This window comes from Balaenoptera musculus, chromosome 4 (genome assembly GCF_009873245.2).
Source record: "Balaenoptera musculus isolate JJ_BM4_2016_0621 chromosome 4, mBalMus1.pri.v3, whole genome shotgun sequence".
Lineage (NCBI taxonomy): Eukaryota > Metazoa > Chordata > Mammalia > Artiodactyla > Balaenopteridae > Balaenoptera > Balaenoptera musculus.
Genome location: NC_045788.1, coordinates 43,836,159 through 43,855,839, shown reverse-complemented (window position 1 = coordinate 43,855,839; position 19,681 = coordinate 43,836,159). Strand labels below are relative to the sequence as shown.

Genomic DNA, 19,681 nt, shown 5'->3' with positions numbered 1-19,681 from the left:
ATCTATGGATTGACTACAATTCTTATCAAACTACCAATGGCATTTTTTCACAGAACTAGAACAAAAAATTCACAATTTGTATGGAAAAACAAAAGACCCTGAAGAGCCAAAGCAATCTTGAGAAAGAAAAACGGAGCTGGAGGAATCAGGCTCCTGGACTTCAGACTATATTACAAAGGTACAGTTATCAAGACAGTATGGTACTGGCACGAAAACAGAAATGTACATCAATGGAACAGGATGGAAAGCCCAGAGATAAACCCACACACATATGGTCACCTTATTTTTGATAAAGGAGGCAAGAATATATGTTGGAGAAAAGACAGCCTCTTCAATAAGTGGTGCTGGGAAAACTGAACACCTACAGGTAAAAGAATGAAATTAGAACACTCCCTAACACCATACACAAAAATAAACTCAAAATAGATTAAAGACCTAAATGTAAGGTCAGACAGTATAAAACTCTTACAGGAAAACATAGGCAGAAGACTCTATGACGTAAATCATAGCGAGATCCTTTTTGACCCACCTCCTGGAGAAATGGAAATAAAAACAAAAATAAACAAGTGGGACCTAATGAAACTTAAAACTTTTGCACAGCAAAGGAAACCATGAACAAGATGAAAAGAAAACCCTCAGAATGGGAGAAAATATTTGCAAATGAAGCAACTGACAAAGGATTAATCTCCAAAATTTACAAGCAGCTCGTGAAGCTCAATATTAAAAAAACAAACCACCCAATCCAAAAATGGGCAGAAGACCTAAATAGACATTTCTCCAGAAAAAGATATACAGATTGCCAACAAACACATGCAAGGATGCTTAACATCACTTATCATTAGAGAAATGCAAATCAAAACTGCAGTGAGGTATCACCTCACACCGACCAGAGTGGCCATCATCAAAAAATCTACAAACAATAAATGCTGGAGAGGGTGTGGAGAAAAGGGAACACTCTTGCACTGTTGGTGGGAATGTAAATTTATACAACCACTATGGAGAACAGTATGGAGGTTCCTTCAAAAACTAGAAATAGAACTACCATACGACCCAGCAATCCCTCTACTCTGCATATATCCTGAGAAAACCAGAATTCAAAAAGAGTCATGTTCCAAAATGTTCATTGCAGCTCTATTTACAATAGCCAGGACATGGAAGCAACTTGAGTGTCCATTGACAGATGAATGGATAAAGAAGATGTGGCACATATATACAACGGAATATTACTCAGCCATAAAAAGAAATGAACTTGAGTTATTTGTAGTGAGGTAGGTAGACCTAGAGTCTGTCATACAGAGTGAAGTAAGTCAGAAGGAGAAAAACAAGTACCATATTCTAACACATATATATGGAATCTAAGAAGAAAAAAATGGTTCTGAAGACCCTAGGGGCAGGACAGGAATAAAGACACAGACGTAGAGAATGGACTTGAGGACACAGGGAGGGGGAAGGGTAAGCTGGGATGAAGTGAGAGAGTGGCATTGACATATATACACTACCAAATGTAAAATAGATAGCTAGTGGGAAGCAGCTGCACAGCACAGGGAGATCAGCTTGGTGCTTTGTGACCACCTGGAGGTGTGGGATGGGGGGGTATGAGTGAGAGGCAAGAGGGAGGTGATATGGTGATATATGTATACATATAGTTGATTCACTTTGTTATACAGCGGAAACTAACACACCATTGTAAAGCAATTATACTCCAATAAAAATGTTAAAAATAAATAAATAAATAAAACCAAAAAAAAAATGACGAGTTTCAATTAATATATAGCTTTCTATGTATTATCTCACGTAATTATCTCAAGTAATTCTCTAATGGAATGTGTTGCTTGTATATAAAAAAGGAACATGATACAAAACAAAGGAAGGGGACAATCATATATTGATTGTCTACTATTTTCCAAGCATGGTATAAGGACCTATAATGCTATAGTTAATAAAAACAAGATTCTGTGTCTATAAATTTAAAATTTTCTCGTAATTAACTGTATTCAAGTTTTAATTCAAAACCATATATGGTCCCAGATCATACCATGATATCAAAATTTTATACAGTATCTTCATAGTGTTTGTTTACTTAAGAGAGCATTATATGTCATGGAGTATAAGTAAATAAATTCTAGAAAGAAAAAAGAGCACTATAGTTCATATATAAGTAATATAGAAAAAGCACATGAGAATACTATTATATTTTTACTATGGTAGTCTGGATAACTTTAGATACTGAATTAAACTTTTGTATCTTTTTTCTGATTATTTTCCAATTATGGAAAAAATTTGTCAACAACATTCAGGTACCAATAGTGGTGAGATGAATAATGCCAATATTTGTGGATGATGAACTTCAAAAAACAAAATACAATGCCTCTCAAGTATATTAGTTTTATTTCAACATTGCTTGATAATATTTGAAAATGCAGATATTAAGGTATAATTAACATCACTGAACCGCAAAAATGTGTATTGCGTTCAAGTTCAGATTACTATATTTTGTATTGTAAAGAGATTTCAATGGGTTTAAATCCTACATTTCAAAAACAAATATTGAGTGGATATAAAAAGCACATGTTTAATTTGGTAAAGAATATTATTCAAAGTTTAAATCTTTTCTAGAAGATTTCTTTTCTCTGTGTTTGATCAGAATGTATTTAACTAAGTAAATATTTATAGCTAAATACAAAATTAATATAAAATATTGATAAAATAGTTGCAAATATTATGGCTTGGCTCTAGGAGCTGTAATACATGCATTGAAATTAAGATTTTAGAATTTATAAAATCAATATTATTTTAAAGTAAATGTTATTTATTAATTTGATTTTGTTTTTAGAGCTGTACAAAAAGTTTTTCCTAATAAAAGAAGCTTTATTCTGTCCCGGTCAACATTTGCTGGATCTGGAAGCTATGCTGCACATTGGTTAGGAGACAATACTGCTTCCTGGGAACAAATGGAATGGTCTATTACAGGAATGCTGGAGTTTGGTTTGTTTGGAATACCTTTGGTAAGTGGAGTTATACCATGTTATTTATAAACAGTGTAATTACAGTTAATTTTGTAACATTATCATCATTGATTTTCAGTAAAATGATTAAAGGTATGTGACAGAAAATTTCAGTCTTTATTCCTAGGGAATTTTTGAGGAAAATAAGATTGTGGATGATGTCTATAACACTCAAGCCATTAGAATGGAAAAATAGAATGAAGAAAATGCAATCAAATCAAACTAATTCATGAAACAAATGTCAGTATAAACAAAGCATAGAAAAGCTTATATAATAAATATAAAGCACCAGAGAAAATGGTAGGGAAAAATCCAAATTTGGGATTGTAATAAAAGTAAATATCAAAAGTCTAGATATATTTAAAATACTAGACTGTCAGTTTAGGTTAAAAAGAATAAAGCTCTTTCCTCTATTTAAAAGATAAAAAATAATGGTGGAGAAAATTTTCAAATTTTTAAAGCAGAGAAAATTTTTATATGCATTTCTAAACATAAGAAATCTGGTAAGTCTCCATATCAAGCAAAAAAAAGAACTATGTAATGTTGATATTCAACACTAAAGAGTGTCATTACATAACAAAATAAATGTAAAACATTTAAAAAATTATAGTTGATCATTTATTCTTTCATATTCATTGAACCAAATGAAAACCAAAAACAAACCAACAAAAAAAAGCTAACACACACACATACATACTATCTTGAATTTGGAAAGTAAAAAAACACATTACCAAATGATTCACCAAAATAAACTGAATGGAAATGAGAGAGGAAAACCTTAAAACTGAAAGCTAACAATTGTACTTCATATCAGAACTCTGGGATATCAGCTAAATTGCTATTTAGAAGAAAAATTTTGACCTTAAATGCTTAGATTATAAACAAAGAAGGGTTGAATATTAATTAATGAAGGGCATGAATTAAGAAAATGGAAAAAGAAAAACAATAAACCTAAAGATGTAGGTAATGAAAATAAGAGAAGAAATGAATGCAATGAAAGCAATGTCTCTAGAGAAAAGTTAACAAAGTACAAAGGTGACTCTGAAAGTTTGAATAAAATAGACCAATACACGGCAAGTTTTGTGCAAAAAAAGAAGAAAAAAATAAGCAATGTTAAGATGTATTTCAAGGTAAGGTGTTATACAGTATAGCAACTAATTAATAAACAATAACCAGGAGTAAATATTCAAACTAAGTGTAGGACTTTTTGAGAGAAATTTTAATAACTTAGTAAATTAAAGATATACCATTTTCATGGAAAAGAAGTCTCAATATACTAGAAATATGCATTCTCCCCAAACTATTATCCAAATTCAGTGATATTCCAATTTAAACTATACAGGGAATTTGAAGAATATAAAAGATTATTCTAAACTTCATATGGAAGACAATACAATTTAAAGAAGTAGAAAACAGCACAAGTATTTGCCTTACCAGATAAAATAATAATATAACACAATGATACTTAACTGTGAATATTCAAATAGATTAATATTGCAAAATAGGACATGAGCCCATATGTTAATGGAAATTTGTTTAATGGTAGCACTACCACTGTAGATCAGTGAGGAAAGTATCATCCATTCATATGGACAATTGATTATCCATTTAAAAAATAAAATAAAATGGCTCTCTGTCTCACCTCATACCCAATCGATGTGTGAAAATTAAACTTTAAACATCTTAGAAGAAAATATAAGTGGGTAACTTTATGACATTAGGTAAAGAGAAGAATTTCATAAACAGAACACAGAAGGCACAAATAATAAAGGTACATTAATTTGGTTACAACAAAATGAAAAATTCCGTTCATCAAAAGTCTGTTTTAAAAAGTTAGAAATAAAATGTTTCTACTACTGGAAAATTATATTTTCAATTCATATAACCAACAAATGATTAGTATTTAATTTGAAGAACCTACTATAAATCTGTAGAAGGTAAAAACAATAGAAAAATTAGCAAAGGATATATACAAGCAATTCTATAGAAAGAGAAATCCATATGGATTCAATAAAAATATGAAAAAAATTCTCAACTTTCTTAGTAATCAGAGAAATGCAAGTAAAAACTTTGGTAAGGTACATTTAATATATATAGGTGATAAAAATTAAAAGTCTGAAAATATCAGAAATTGGCAAGAAAATGGAGCAATGGCAGCTTTTATGTACTGTGACTGTGCTTATAAATGGTAACAACCAGTTTTGATTAAACAATGTACATTTCCAATAAATCAGGAAAATAATCCTATATATATATATATATATATATAAAAAACAGAATAAGACTACATTTTACATATTCACAAGGAAACCTATATAGACCCTTCATAGAAGCATATTTTATAGTGATGGGATCCCATACAATAGAGAACTACAGCCATATTAACATAATTGAATCTCACAAAAGTAACACTCTGAGAAAAAAGTGAAATGTATAATGCATACAACATGCCATCTATACAAAGTTAATAAGCATGCAAAACAATATTATATATTGTTTATAGATACATATATACTATTTAGAAAAATAAAGAAATGCTTGTAAATGGTAAATATTGATAGTAAGTTAAGGATAATAGTTTTTGGGTTTTTTTTCCTCTGGAGGGTCCTTGAAGGATGAGGAATGCAATTATATATGAGCACATGTCTGGCAATTTTTTTTATACTATTTTACTCCTATATTATAATATATTATAATAGGAATAATATAGTAATATATTACTATTACTGATATTAACATATTATAATAATATAATATATACTATATTAATAGTAATAATATTAATATATTATAGTAATATAGTAATATAAATAGGAAAAGTCAAATCATAGGTGGTGAGTTTTCGATTAAGAAGCAACACATTTTAATAATACAATTTTAGCTTTATACATTCAATTAGTGGCAAGTAATGTGGCAAAAATGGAAAATAAACTTGGCCAAGGAAGAGTATATGAAGACAGTAAAACAAAAACACTGTTAGTGCAAATTAATCAGCTGAGGCATAAAATGTGATGCTCTGGGCAAATCTGAGAATCCTTACACTGTAAATAATAGATATGTATGTTATTTAGGTTGGAGCAGATATCTGTGGATTTGTGGCTGAGACCACAGAAGAGCTTTGCAGAAGGTGGATGCAACTTGGGGCTTTTTATCCATTTTCCAGAAACCATAATGCTGATGGATATGAGGTAAATGCCTCTTGTTCTCCATATTTCAAAATAAAACATAATTTTAAACTTAAATTTATATCTATAGAAGATCTGGTCTGAAAGTTTGTAGTATAATTCATAAAGAAGAGTTGGAAGTCCTCTTCTCAAGGTCTATAAATATTTTGTATATATAAATATAATCAAATAAGGAAATCATGAGACATAGTCATAGCATAAAAATTTTATTTAATCCTAAAGCATATACACATGTGTTAAATCACAATATTTTAAGTTAAGGACAAAGCTTTTTGAGTCTGGATTCTTACATTCTAACAATATAAGTTCAGGTAACTTTCATAAAACTATATACTATTAAGGATTTTCAGTTTTTCTTTCATTAAAGATACACAAGAAATTAAAGATACTTGCAAAGCAGTTTGAGGCCATAGTCTTTCTGTAATAGGTAAAACTGTAATGACAGGTGGGGAAAAAATAAAACTAACACTTTTTTTTTTTTTTGGCTGTGTTGGGTCTTTGTTTCTGTGCGAGGGCTTTCTCTAGTTGCAGCAATTGGGGGCCACTCTTCATTGCGGTGCGCGGGCCTCTCACTATCGCGGCCTTTCTTGTTGCGGAGCACAGGCTCCAGACGCGCAGGCTCAGTAGTTGTGGCTCACGGGCCCAGTTGCTCCGCGGCATGTGGGATCTTCCCAGACCGGGGCTCGAACCCGTGTCCCCTGCATTGGCAGGCGGATTCTCAACCACTGCGCCACCAGGGAAGCCCAAAACTAACATTTTTAAAACATGCATCTGAACTGAGCATTCAGCGTGCAGTGGGCTCTCATAGGTATATTTCTCAAAGGGAATGAGGAAATTAGGTGAAAGCATTAAGTCAATTAAGTACGTGTTGGTTAAAAATTATTCACTGTGCACACACTGGGGCTTAATTCTCTTTGAGAAGAGGGACAACCACTCAGAGCTCAGCCTGGAAGGGAGCATGATAGTACAGAAGTAAAAGATATAAATTGGATATTCATCATTTCCTAATCTACCTAAGTGATGCTTCAAGAAATTTGCGTTCATGGGAGATCCTGATATGAATTACATTATAATTTGTGTTCATTTCTGTCCTCCAAAAAAGCAGATGCCAAGAGACAGTTAGACATGTTAGAGATTTATTGGTGAAGCACTTGTGGTGGATAAAGGAGAGGAAGCAGGAGAAAGTGGAGAGAGCCTTCAGATCACAATTCAGGTCTGAACCAGGTGAAGATGAAGGCAAAGAAGGTTTGATAGGGAGAGTTATATACTACAGCCCAGTTCTAAGGAAATTATGGTCCAGTAGGGAGTCCTCAAGGCAAAGTTGACCACTGGGAAACCCCTGTATCTCCCTGGAATGGGCCTGAATAGTAGTCCCACCTTGCTCATTGATTTCCTGGGAGCAGCCAAAGGGAAATGTGGTTTTGGGGTAAATATGATGGTGAATCTAGGGAAACAGTAGCTGGTTCCCTCAGTTTATTTTGTTACCCATAGCAGGAAATCTAAGCAGGTTTGCTCATATCATTACACCTTGGCTGAGAGAGTCAGCTAATCTAGCTTGGGCTCAGCAAGGAGGCTATCCTTCAAGTTGCAAGCCTATAGGCTGGCCAGGCAGCTCTGTTCCCTGTATCCCTTGGCTAGCAGAGCATTTGGGCTTATTGTTCTAATAGCAATGGCAAGGCACAAGGCAGCAAGTCCTCAGGCAAGCACATTTCCAGCCCTTACTTGAAGGTGTCTCATGTAGTAAGACTCCATTGGCCAGAGTATGTCATATAGCTGAGCACAAAGCCAAGTGGTGGGGAAGTACAATCCACTGCTAGAGGTAGGTGCAAAGTCACATAGCAAAGGTTGAGGATACAAGGAAGCATGAAAATTGGGGCCAATAATTCAATCTACCACAAATAATAGAAGAGAAGAATGCTTTGTTAAAATAGTTTCCATCTTCTCTAAGTATGTATATTTAAAAGGGAAATGTCCACTTTAAAATAAAGTTTAATTAATATATATATCCAAATGAAAACATAAAAGTTAGAAATTCATATCCTTTGATAATGAAATAGGAGTAATCTCAACTTTTTACAAACAAGATTAAATATATACATTTTGGTTTTCAAAAATACATTCAATGCTTCTATTTTAATTTTCATTCATGTTTTAACTTTCTTATTTCAATTCCTCTATTTATGCCACAGCATCAGGATCCAGCATTTTTTGGACCGAATTCTCTTTTGGTTAATTCATCAAGGCACTATTTGAATATTCGCTATACCTTGTTACCTTTCCTCTATACTCTATTTTATAAAGCCCATATGTTTGGAGAAACAGTAGCAAGGCCAATTCTTCATGAGTGAGTACTGTGTTCAAGAATTTCAGTATCTTTCAAATTGTATTCAGACATATGAAAAATTAATAGAGGTAAATCAAGATGTCAAGTAGATTTCTACTGCTTTTTCTTACATTTATGTAAATAAGTTGATTAACTGTGGAATGATAGTAGTAAATATAAGTAATTTGGTGAATTAGACAAGATTAATCTAGAAATGTGAGAATTGTATAGAACTTAAAAGGAAAAAGATATGTGGAATAATTTGAGAAATTATATCAATAAGCAATATTAAATATAGAATATTGAAAACATAATCATGTATATATTGTGAAAAATCATCTAATTATAGATAGTGTATAGTATGGTTACAAAACAATGAATTGTGCTTGTCTTTGTACTTCTTGACCAAGGCAGAGCCTTTCCTCAAGAAATGACTAAAGATCCTTTCAAATCCAAGTCAAAATGGGAGTTTATAAAGAAAAAAGTGTAAAAGTAGGAAAGTAGAATATGAAATATTTCTGGTACTTTATGAACCTATCTTACAGGAGAAAAATGAATTAAACAGAATAGTTGTTTATTACAGATAAAAAGGAGCCTTATCATATACGATAGATTTTTTTGAGTCCCAAATGAACTAATTTCCTCTCTCCCTCTCTCCCTCTTTTCTCCCCTCTCTCCCTTCCTTTCTACCTTCTTTTTTTGAGTGTCAGATGAACCATAAGGATGTACTAACCATAGATTCAAAATGACATATCAAATAAGTAAAATTAAAGGCAATAATTATTCCCAGGGAAAAACTTAAAAGATAAACCAAATGAAGAATTTGGATAAACTTATTTTTTATCTTTGTATTGTAAATATTGTCATTGTTCTTAGGTTTTATGAGGATACTAATAGCTGGATTGAGGACACTCAGTTCTTATGGGGCCCCTCATTACTTATTACCCCTGTCTTGAAACAGGTAGGGTACAATTTTAATAAATTTATATTTTAATGGAAACTTTGTATAATCAAATCCACACTAAATTACAAAACATCTGGGTAATAAATGTTACTCAATAGACTGCTTCAACCTGATAAGTGTTAAATTGAATTCTAAAATGTAGAAGAAATTGTGAAAAATTATAAATATATTAAGTAGATTTATGCTGTTCAAATATATAATATGTACTGGGGAGAAAAAAGTTGTATAAAGTTAGTATTCTTCTGAAAAGGAAAGCTTTATTTATGAAATCAAATCAAATCTTATAGTAATAACAAGGAATTCTCATTCAGGTAGACATAGACATTGAAATTTTGCTATATTGTAAATAAAGGTGAACTTGAAAACCAGTGGATCATATGAAAATGTTGAAAAATAGTCGAATGAGCTATATGGTTTTTATCTGTTATTTAAAAGTCTATATGCCATGGAAATATACAGAAATGAATGTGTTCACACTCACAATTACCATGTAGATTACAGCAATACAAATGCATGTATCCATTATTTTAGTTGCCACTTAAATTCATTTCATCTTTGCTTTAGGAATATTTTACATTATAATATCTAAAGCTAGTAAAATAGCCTTTTGATTACTATATATAGAAAATATTGGAGTGTAACAATACAAAGGAAGTTTCTTTTCGCTTCACTATGAAAATCCAACTTAACATTTGATGTGATTCCTTTCCATTACATATTGAAGTAAAATATTTATATATATATCTATATATAAATTATCTTGTTTATTTTAGGGAGCAGATACAGTGAGTGCATACATCCCTAATGCTACTTGGTATGATTTTGAAACTGTAAGTAACCTTAATATAATAATAGATCACAAGTACATATTGTTCAACATCTGTACATGGAAACTTAACTCCAAACACACAGCATATCTTTTTTTCAGTAGTTCTGTTATTATTATAAAAAATAATAATTCCAAATTTTAATAATGTGGAAGAGTCTGTGTGGGTGTACATTTTGTTGCACGTGAGAAAGTATATGTTTTGTTGCACGTGATTAATATGAAGTTATATTCTTTAGTGTAAAGAGTTATCCATTTTAAATTGTGGAAATAAAAGGTCAAGAGTAATTTTAAGAAGGAGTAGTAACTTATTTTAATAATTTCCCTATTTTACATATTCATCTTATGGCCGGAAGAATTGAGTATTAAGCTAATCTTAAACATTTGTTTTTATATGGTATATTGTAATGTTTGGGAAAGATTTTCATCTCAATCTTGAAAAGGCAACGTAGCAGGATTCATACACACAACCTATTTTTTTTTTAATTGACCAAGACCTTCTGAGAATATTTATTTTAAAGGAAAGTATTTTGTAATGCACTTATGTTTGCTAAGCAGACCCTTTATTTTTATAAGAAATGATTTTTTAAAAATTCTTTCTAGAGACATGGCTAACTTTAAACCAAAACAATAAAAAATAGTGCTAATTAAGAATATTGTTAATTATTGTAGAAGGGAAATGGATTTCTCTCTGTTGATTTTTTTTGTGAAACTAAACTTATTTTTACCCAGATTTCATCAGTAAACTGAAAAAGAGTTTTCTTTAAAAGTAGGAAAATGACATGTTAATATTCACTAAGATGACACAAATTTCTCATAAGAATTATTTCTATGTGTAATTCTTGTAAAATGGGGTTTAAATTCTTTACAATAATGAAAAAAATATTTTTACCTTCCAAATATTAGGGTGCAAAAAGGCCATGGAAAGGACAACGTGTTGATATGTATCTTCCAGCAGACAAAATAGGATTACATCTTAGAGGAGGTTACATTATCCCCATTCAACAACCTGCTGTAACTACAACAGCAAGGTAAAATGAAAAGGCATTAACTGAAATCTGAAATATAATTCAAGTTTTAATGTTTCACATTTTTATTAAGAATCAAATATTGATATTTAGTTTTTTCAGCAGAAGATATTTGATATACGTAAGGACTTCTTACATATAACCATCATGGTTATAAAAAGAAGAATCAAATTATGTATATTACTACAAACTTCTTGATTTAAAAGATAAGCATAGATTAGAAATTTATTTCCTATGCCAAAATGTACTGACATTCTCTAAAGAATATGTATAATTAAAGTTAATTGCTGATTCTTAATAAAAAATGAAATATTAAGTAAGTTATATAATTGATTAAAGTGTCAGTTGTTACATATTTGGATTTTCAATACATAAATGTTACAATGTTTTTCTTTCAGCTAAAATGTTTTAAGTTAATAAATGAGGTAGATATTTCTGTTAAGTAAAGAATAAGATATAAACTAAGTCGTTCAGTAAGAATAAATTTTAGAACTATTTAGAAAAAAAGCAGAAACTTGAAAATTCTGGTGCTTTATCTTGCAACATTCATTCTGGGTACATGGACAGAATGTGTCACATTGAATCTATGCATTTCCCCATATTCTACAACACCACAATAGATATCTATTCCTTACTCTGCTGTATTTTCTTCATAACATTAAGAATATCTGGAATTATATTTTTACTTTTTCTTGTATGTAGTGTGTCTACTCCCCCAGATTATAAACCATGAAGGTAGGGACTTGACTTTTCACTGCTTTAGTCCCCAAACCAATAGTAGTGTCAGCCTATTATGGAATAGGCTCCTGATTTTCTCTAAATATTTGTTGAAGGAACAAATTAATGAGTGAATGGATGTGTGTTAGTAACTTAATTATTTTTGTTCTCTAGAATTGATTACTTTCATATTGTAACTGTTTCATGACTATGTTCTCAAAATAATTGGTTATACTCTAGAGCTGTATTGAACAAAAGAAACATACACTTTGATGAGTGCGTGTTGGAAGGAGTATATTCTGTATAGAGTAGTTACCTGGACTGTATAGCCTCATTTTAAGTTTAAAAACCTATAGCAATATATAACTAAAAAAAATTCATCATGTTTCATTTCACATGATAGAATTAGCTTCATTTGTAAGACTATTAGAGATTCCACTTAGCATTTAAAATTTTATTTTATAGTGCTTTTCATTGTTTTGTAACCTTGGTACACTGCAATTTAGGGTTAATGTATATGTGGCAAATACGTGTTGAATTGAGGAATCATAAGATATATTTAATTTTGTTGTTTGAATTGAAATATTTTTATACCGTTTCAATTTTGAAGGTGTCTTGGCCCCCAAGAAATTCCATATTGTATTTTTTTTTAATTAATTTAATTAATTTATTTATTTTTGGCTGCATTGGGTCTTCATTGCTGTGCGTGGGCTTTCTCTAGTTGCAGCGAGCGGGGGCTACTCTTCATTGTGGTGCGTGGGCTTCTCATTGCAGTGGCTTCTCTTGTTTTGGAGCACAGGCTCTAGGAGCACAGGCTTCAGTAGTTGTGGCACGTGGGCTCAGTAGTTGTGGCTCACGGGCTCTAGAGAGCAGGCTCTAGAGAGCAGACTCAGTATTTGTGGTGCACGGGCTTTGTTGCTCCGCGGAATGTGGAATCTTCCCAGACCAGGGCTCGAAACTGTGTCCCCTGCATTGGCAGGCGGATTCTTAACCACTGTGCCACCTGGGAAGCCCTCCATATTGTATTTATTCCTTTCATTTATTTTCTAAGCATATGAATTATTTTTCTCATTGATAAATTACTAATAAGTATAGACATGAATTTTATTAATATCAGTGTTCTCATGTGAAGGCAGAACTCCTACAAGCCCCTTATGTTGAAATTGATTTATTTATAGGATATTTCACTATTATACATTTATTTTTAATCATATATGCACCCAAACTTACTTAACAGCCGAAATAACCCTCTAGGACTTATAGTTGCTTTAGATGAAGATAACACAGCAAAAGGAGACTTTTTCTGGGATGATGGAGAAACTAAAGGTAAGTTTCAAAGTGATATGCTTTTAAATGTTCATTTTAATGATGGGAAGTTTTGCCTTTATTATATAAAATTGCACAAAAATGTCACAAGTTTTAATTTTTAATTGCTGTTTTTTATCTATCTTAAGATTTTAGGTTACTTTATGAAATTTAACATTGGTATTTAAATTATATTTAATTACAATATTTGGTTTCACCTTTTGGTTTATCATAAAAAGTCTTTGACAAATATAAATATCTTTATTAGATTACTGTATAAAAATTAAAATAGTTAATAAATTCACAGATGTATAACTTGAATCCTATTTTCAACTATCTTATATGATTATAGTGGTTAAAACTGAAGTTTTATTACTGTAAAAGAAAACGAACATTAAGGCTTTAGTTAACTAATGTAGTGGGGGATGGATAAATTGGGAATTTAGGATTAACAAATACACAATACTATATATATAAATAGATAAACAACAAGGGCCTAATGTATAGCACAGGGAACTATATTCAATATCTTTTAATGAACTATAATGGACAAGAATCTGAAAAAGTATATATATATATATATATGTATGTATAACTGAATCACTTTGCTTTACCTGAAACATTGTAAATCAACTATACTTCAATAAAAAAGCTTTAGTTATTTAATGTCAAATTATTTGAGATAAAGATTTTGCCATATAAATGTGTCACAATTTATTTCAATTATTAAATGTCTTTTATTTAATTGGACCCAAATTTGAGAATTCAGTGCACCAAGGGAATAAAAAGAGTCATTTTTGCTAATATTAAATTATGCCATAGAAAATTAATCTCTTTGAATTTACTTAGTCAGTTACAATTAGTCTCATAAATTTAAGGTTTTTTAATCTCATTTTTTAATAGAGGGCTCTTAGTTATGTGTTTTATATATGTACATACAAAAAAATTATATTTTACCTTCTATTATAACTCACTACTTTTCAGATATATTAAAGAATGCCCTATATGCCTTTATATATAGTATATGTATATGAAACATCCAAATATCTCTAAATTAACTCCAAGAAATAGCCTATGTATTGGTGTGCTCTCTGACAATTTTGAAAATATGGAATCTATGAAAAAAATTCTGTTCTTTTATAAGTCTTATCTCCTATGAATATGTAGATTACCACAATATATCTGCTCCACCAGATATATTGTCTTCCCCTTGTCAGTTGATGGTAATTTCATCTCTACAAGATGCCAAAAACTTTAGAGTTCACTCTTGTCTGTCATAACCTAGGAATTTCTCTTGGTTCCACCTTGATCATGGTTCTCTCATAAACTCCACCATTATCATCACTACTTTCATTTTAATTACTGCAATAGCTCCCTAACTGGTCTCTAGGTCAATAGCTCTTGTCAATCCCCCTTTTTTACATTCTATTTACCAACCAGCAGATAGAGTAATCCCTTTAAAAGATGATTCAAATCATCACAATTCTGCTCAAAACCTTCTATCAATTCTCCATTTTACTCAATTAAGAGCCACAGTCTTTACCAAGACATAGAGCATTCACTATGTCCTGTACATTTTACACACACACACACACACACACACACACACACAAATTGTGCCCTACCATTCTCCATTTCTCATTCTACGCCAGCACACCAGCCTTCTCCCTCTTTCTCATATACCTTAGAGTCAAACACACTAGGGTGAGCTCTGCCCTGAGAATAGATTCAAAGCATTTACTACATAGAAATTCTATAAGAGAGGATTCCAGCAGAAGTAAATTGTTTTGTAATCATCAGGTAAAGAATGTTGTTGAGATAATACCTCTATTGGTAGCATGTGGAAACTGATTTTAAGGTTATTCTCATTTCTCAGATTATATAAATATTTCCAAATTCATTCCTTTTTTCTACTTGCAAAAAATTATATTGATAATTTACTTCATATAAAATGGTTAAAAATATGGAGTTATGATTTAATCAGTCATTTAATATGATATCTATATACTGAAGTGTGTTAAAAATTTAAAATCAAAATTTTCTGAATAATCAATCAAACACAAGACAATAAAACGGCCTTCAGTTCGGGTTCTGATTCTATTTTTATTTCCTAAGATTAAAATTTTAAGTAAATTAATGTTATTCAAAGTATTGTGTATAAATCCTAGTATTCCCTTTATGTTTTCCACTCTGTTTCTTCCTAATTATTTTAGTTATAATCTTTAGTTTCCTGTTAAAGAAACATGTTTATAAAAAGTTATGTTACATTGTTACATATATGATGCAGAAAATAATTGTTTTCTTCAATTTTTCTCATTAAAGTTTATTTGAAACTTTGTCTCCGCATTCACTCATTCTTCAAATAATGAAAAAACATATTGAAAGATACAAACCGAAATTGTGGTGTGCCATGGCTTCCCAAAATAAACTGAATGTTACATAGTTTACTAAAAAGAGATAAAATATCATTCAAAAAAATAGTTATAATTATATATATTTTACTACAAGTTTTGTGCTCTCTGAATTTCCAGAACTATTTTAGCAGTCTTTGAAAAATCAAACTGGGCAAAGATGCATTCATTACCTTTACTTCCTGGGAAAATAAACTACCAAAATAGTTGCATTTAAAGATAATTAAGAACCTTAATTTAAGATAATAATCTGTTTAATTTGCTTCATTAATAAATAATATCTATTTTTTAAAAATTCCCTATGTTGTCTAACTGTAAAAATAAAACAGAATTTAACATTACATTTTGATCTGATAACTTTTTTTTCCCCATTTCAGATACCATCCAAAATGGCAACTACATTTTATATACATTTTCAGTTTCTAATGTAAGCATCTCCTTGAACACATACCTAAATATAATACCTTGTTAATGTCTAAATTGTGCCTTTTCTTGGAATGATGTTACATTTCTCTACAGAAATCAGTGGAAAGAAACAAATTAAATTATTCAATTTAAATTATTAAATTATATATGAATTACCTTGAATTTTCATATTTCAATGTAATAGATGAGTTTCTGTTGATGAAATTGATGCACAGAAATCTTCAGACTTCTTGTAGCACTATGTCTGGTTTAAGCAATATGTCCTGGGAAAATAATCCCAACATATTTGAAAATGTTTTAATATACCAATCACAGCAGTGACTGTCATGGATTTGGGGTGAAAATGAAAAAGCTATGCACAAGATTAAATTTTGAATAATTAGTAGCAATGCTTTTTGTAGAAGTTAGATTTCTTCATATATTCTTTTTTGCCAAAGATAATTTATTCTTCACCAATGAAGAGAATGAGAAGGAATATACATGATTTGCATCATGCATAATTTATCTATGAAAATAATTTTACAGCATGTATAAAAAACAATTTTAAAGAGTTACTAATAAGTATATTTATATAGGGTACTTTGATGTGAAGAGCTGTTGGAAATGGAGGGACAGATGATTGGTTCTTTTCTTATTATACTATATTATTAAATACCAAATAATGCTATAATTTAATACTAAATAATACTAAATTATTAGTATTATCAGCATAAATAAACTCTAAATTATGTGAGATGTAGAACATTTTCTTAGAATTTTGGCTAATTCCTAAGCTCTCTTGTCTAGAGTTTTTCACTTAACAATTTTCATAAAAATATGTATTGGTTAATTATTTTTATTTAGTAAATACACTATAGTTTATATATTTTTAGAACTATAAGATTTAATCAATATAAATACACTTGTTATTTCTGATTTGTATCCAATAACCTTCTACTTGATATATAATATTATATACTTTTTTCAGAACAAATTAGATATTATATGCACACATTCGTCATACCAGGAAGGAACCACTTTAGCATTTGAGACTATAAAAATCCTTGGGTTGATAGACACTGTTACAGCAGTTTCAGTGATGGAAGATAATCAACCAATGAGAGCTCACTACAATTTCACTTATGATACTTCCAACCAGGTAAATTCAATCTTAAAATATTTTAGTTGTCACATACTCTCATATTTAACATTATATAACCATTCAGGCTCTTGGTTTTGTGATTTTTTTTTTCTTCATTACATATCTTTCTTTTCTTTTCCTTTTGTTGGCAATATTCCATTTTAGGTTATCTCAATTTATGTTGAGATATCAACCTTAAGGTGAATTGATACTACTTCTCCCTCTCTATTTAATTTTATCTTGGATATCACTTATGTATGCCTTTCTAATATTTTTTTTTATACCATTCTCCTACCCTGAACTCTTACCTACTGCATACAATAAAGAATCTAAAAGTTTTACCTTCTCATTTAAGACTTCTTAAGATAATGATTGAATCCATTTCTTCAATTCTCTCTACTTCTTCTCCTTTCATGAACTCCCTTTGTCCTCAATATATCTTGTACTTCTCTTTCAAATTTTTGTTTACAGTCTCTCCTTCTAGTAGTCCCTTTCTTATCCTCGTTCTTGCCTCGTTTAACAAGTGTACTAGAGAGGGAAAAGGAGTAACAGAATTGGGCTCAAATTCCAGCCCTGCAGTCTGTGCATTTAAACACAATAGATTAATCTCTCATTATCTCAGCTTCCTCATATGTAAAATGTCATATTTAATCATAATGTTGCTTCAGGTAAAAAATTAATTATTTAAAATGTTAGACAAAAATAATTTAAAACATGAAAGTGATTTTTATTGGCATTTACTTTTCTACCATTCCTATATTCCTAAATATTAGTAATGTTAGCATAAATTCTAAATTGAGATGTAGGACATTTTCTTAGAGTATTTTTGTCTAGCTTCTAAGTCCTCTGGCCCCGAGTTTTTCACTTAGGAATTTCCATAAAAATATGTATTGGTTAATTATTTTTTATTAGTAAATACACTATAATGTGTATATTCCTAGGACTATAAGAACTAATCAATGTAAATTTAAATAATACAAGCTTATTGAGAACTTTATGCCGCTAACAAGGATTATCAAGTGGGCATAATACAAAATTGTTTTATTATATGTTTTTACAATCCCAGTTTATATCTGTTTCTATTTTTATGCTAATGTAAAGATTTACAAAGACACTTGTAGATACATCTTTCTAATTCTCTTGTGCTTGGACACTATCCTTTCACTTTTTTTTCTTTTTGCATAATACCATGTTATCTCCTCTCTAACTTGTCCCTCAAATATTGTAAGCAGTGGATAAAATTAGGAAAATAAATAAATAATATTCCCCTCCTCTGACTCTGGGAGCCTCCAAATCAATCAAAGTAGTCAACATTTTCTTCCCTTTTTCTAATATTTATGTCATACCTGGTATGCCCCAAGCATTATGCTAGGTGTTTTAAATTTCACATATTATTTATTCATTATCCCCATTTTATAGGGGGAGGAAATTGAGGATAAAACAGGGTAGATAATTTCCCCAGATTCATGAGTATTAAGTATCAGAGCTGAGAATTGAACACATCTGGATTTAAAGATAATGTTTTTCATCAGTATTCTATAATTTCTCATAGTTTTGAGAACTGTCTTGAGATTCTAGCTATTTCAGTGGCATGCCATGTTTTCTCTTTTCTATTCTTTCTTTTAGTATTATATTAAAATTATTAATGATTTGATTTGAAGAATTGCTGTGGGGTTGCTGCATTTTAAAAATGTTAAGTATTTTAAAATTGTTCAGTGGTCAGAAATATTGTAATGTTTTCTTTCTCTTCAAAGAATCTACTAATTTACAATCTCATGTTTAACCTTGGAAGAAACTTTACTGTTCAATGGGATCAAACTTTCTTGGAAGCTGAAAAGTTTACTTGTTATCCAGATTCAGACATTGCAACTAAACAACGCTGCGAAGAACGTGGCTGCTTATGGGAAACGGTAATAAGAATTTTAATTATTCATGATATGGCTTTCACATAAATGTTTCAAAGTAAACCGTACATATTATAATTTTAATTCTACAGCATATAAACTAAATTCAGCTAGAGAAGCATTTGGAATTTGAAATTAGGACTTCTAATAGATAATTTATCTTTATCTTAATTAATTCTCCAAAGACATAACTTAGTAAATGCCAGACTAAATGGATGTGTAAGTTGCTTTCCAGGCATTTTGGATAGTGTTACTTTATTTAATAAACTAGAACTCTATTTGTTGCACTCTGTTAGATGTTAGTTGTGGCTGACTAGCTTAATTGAGCAAGGTGTTATGCCAGTAGGGAGTAGTCTTTCAAAAGCATTGTCTCAAGTTATTAAAATTTCTGAAATTGATTGATGGGCTGTATCTGTTCCACTAAGAGGTGACAATTTCTGCCAGTAATTTTGGTCAAACTTTCAAGA

At 30.5% G+C, this 19,681-nt stretch overlaps 1 protein-coding gene across 1 annotated transcript in view; it reads left to right on the top strand.

Moving 5' to 3' along the window:
* The window catches only part of SI (sucrase-isomaltase), a 98,121-nt gene that overhangs the window by 34,868 nt on the left and 43,572 nt on the right, over positions 1–19,681 (top strand). Inside the window, exons 15-24 of the mRNA XM_036850835.1 lie at positions 2,834–3,005; positions 6,077–6,193; positions 8,380–8,534; positions 9,390–9,474; positions 10,251–10,307; positions 11,210–11,334; positions 13,286–13,374; positions 16,142–16,191; positions 17,158–17,328; positions 19,065–19,220. Of these exons, the coding sequence (XP_036706730.1) occupies positions 2,834–3,005; positions 6,077–6,193; positions 8,380–8,534; positions 9,390–9,474; positions 10,251–10,307; positions 11,210–11,334; positions 13,286–13,374; positions 16,142–16,191; positions 17,158–17,328; positions 19,065–19,220 (1,177 nt within the window). The remainder of the gene's footprint in view (positions 1–2,833; positions 3,006–6,076; positions 6,194–8,379; positions 8,535–9,389; positions 9,475–10,250; positions 10,308–11,209; positions 11,335–13,285; positions 13,375–16,141; positions 16,192–17,157; positions 17,329–19,064; positions 19,221–19,681) is intronic.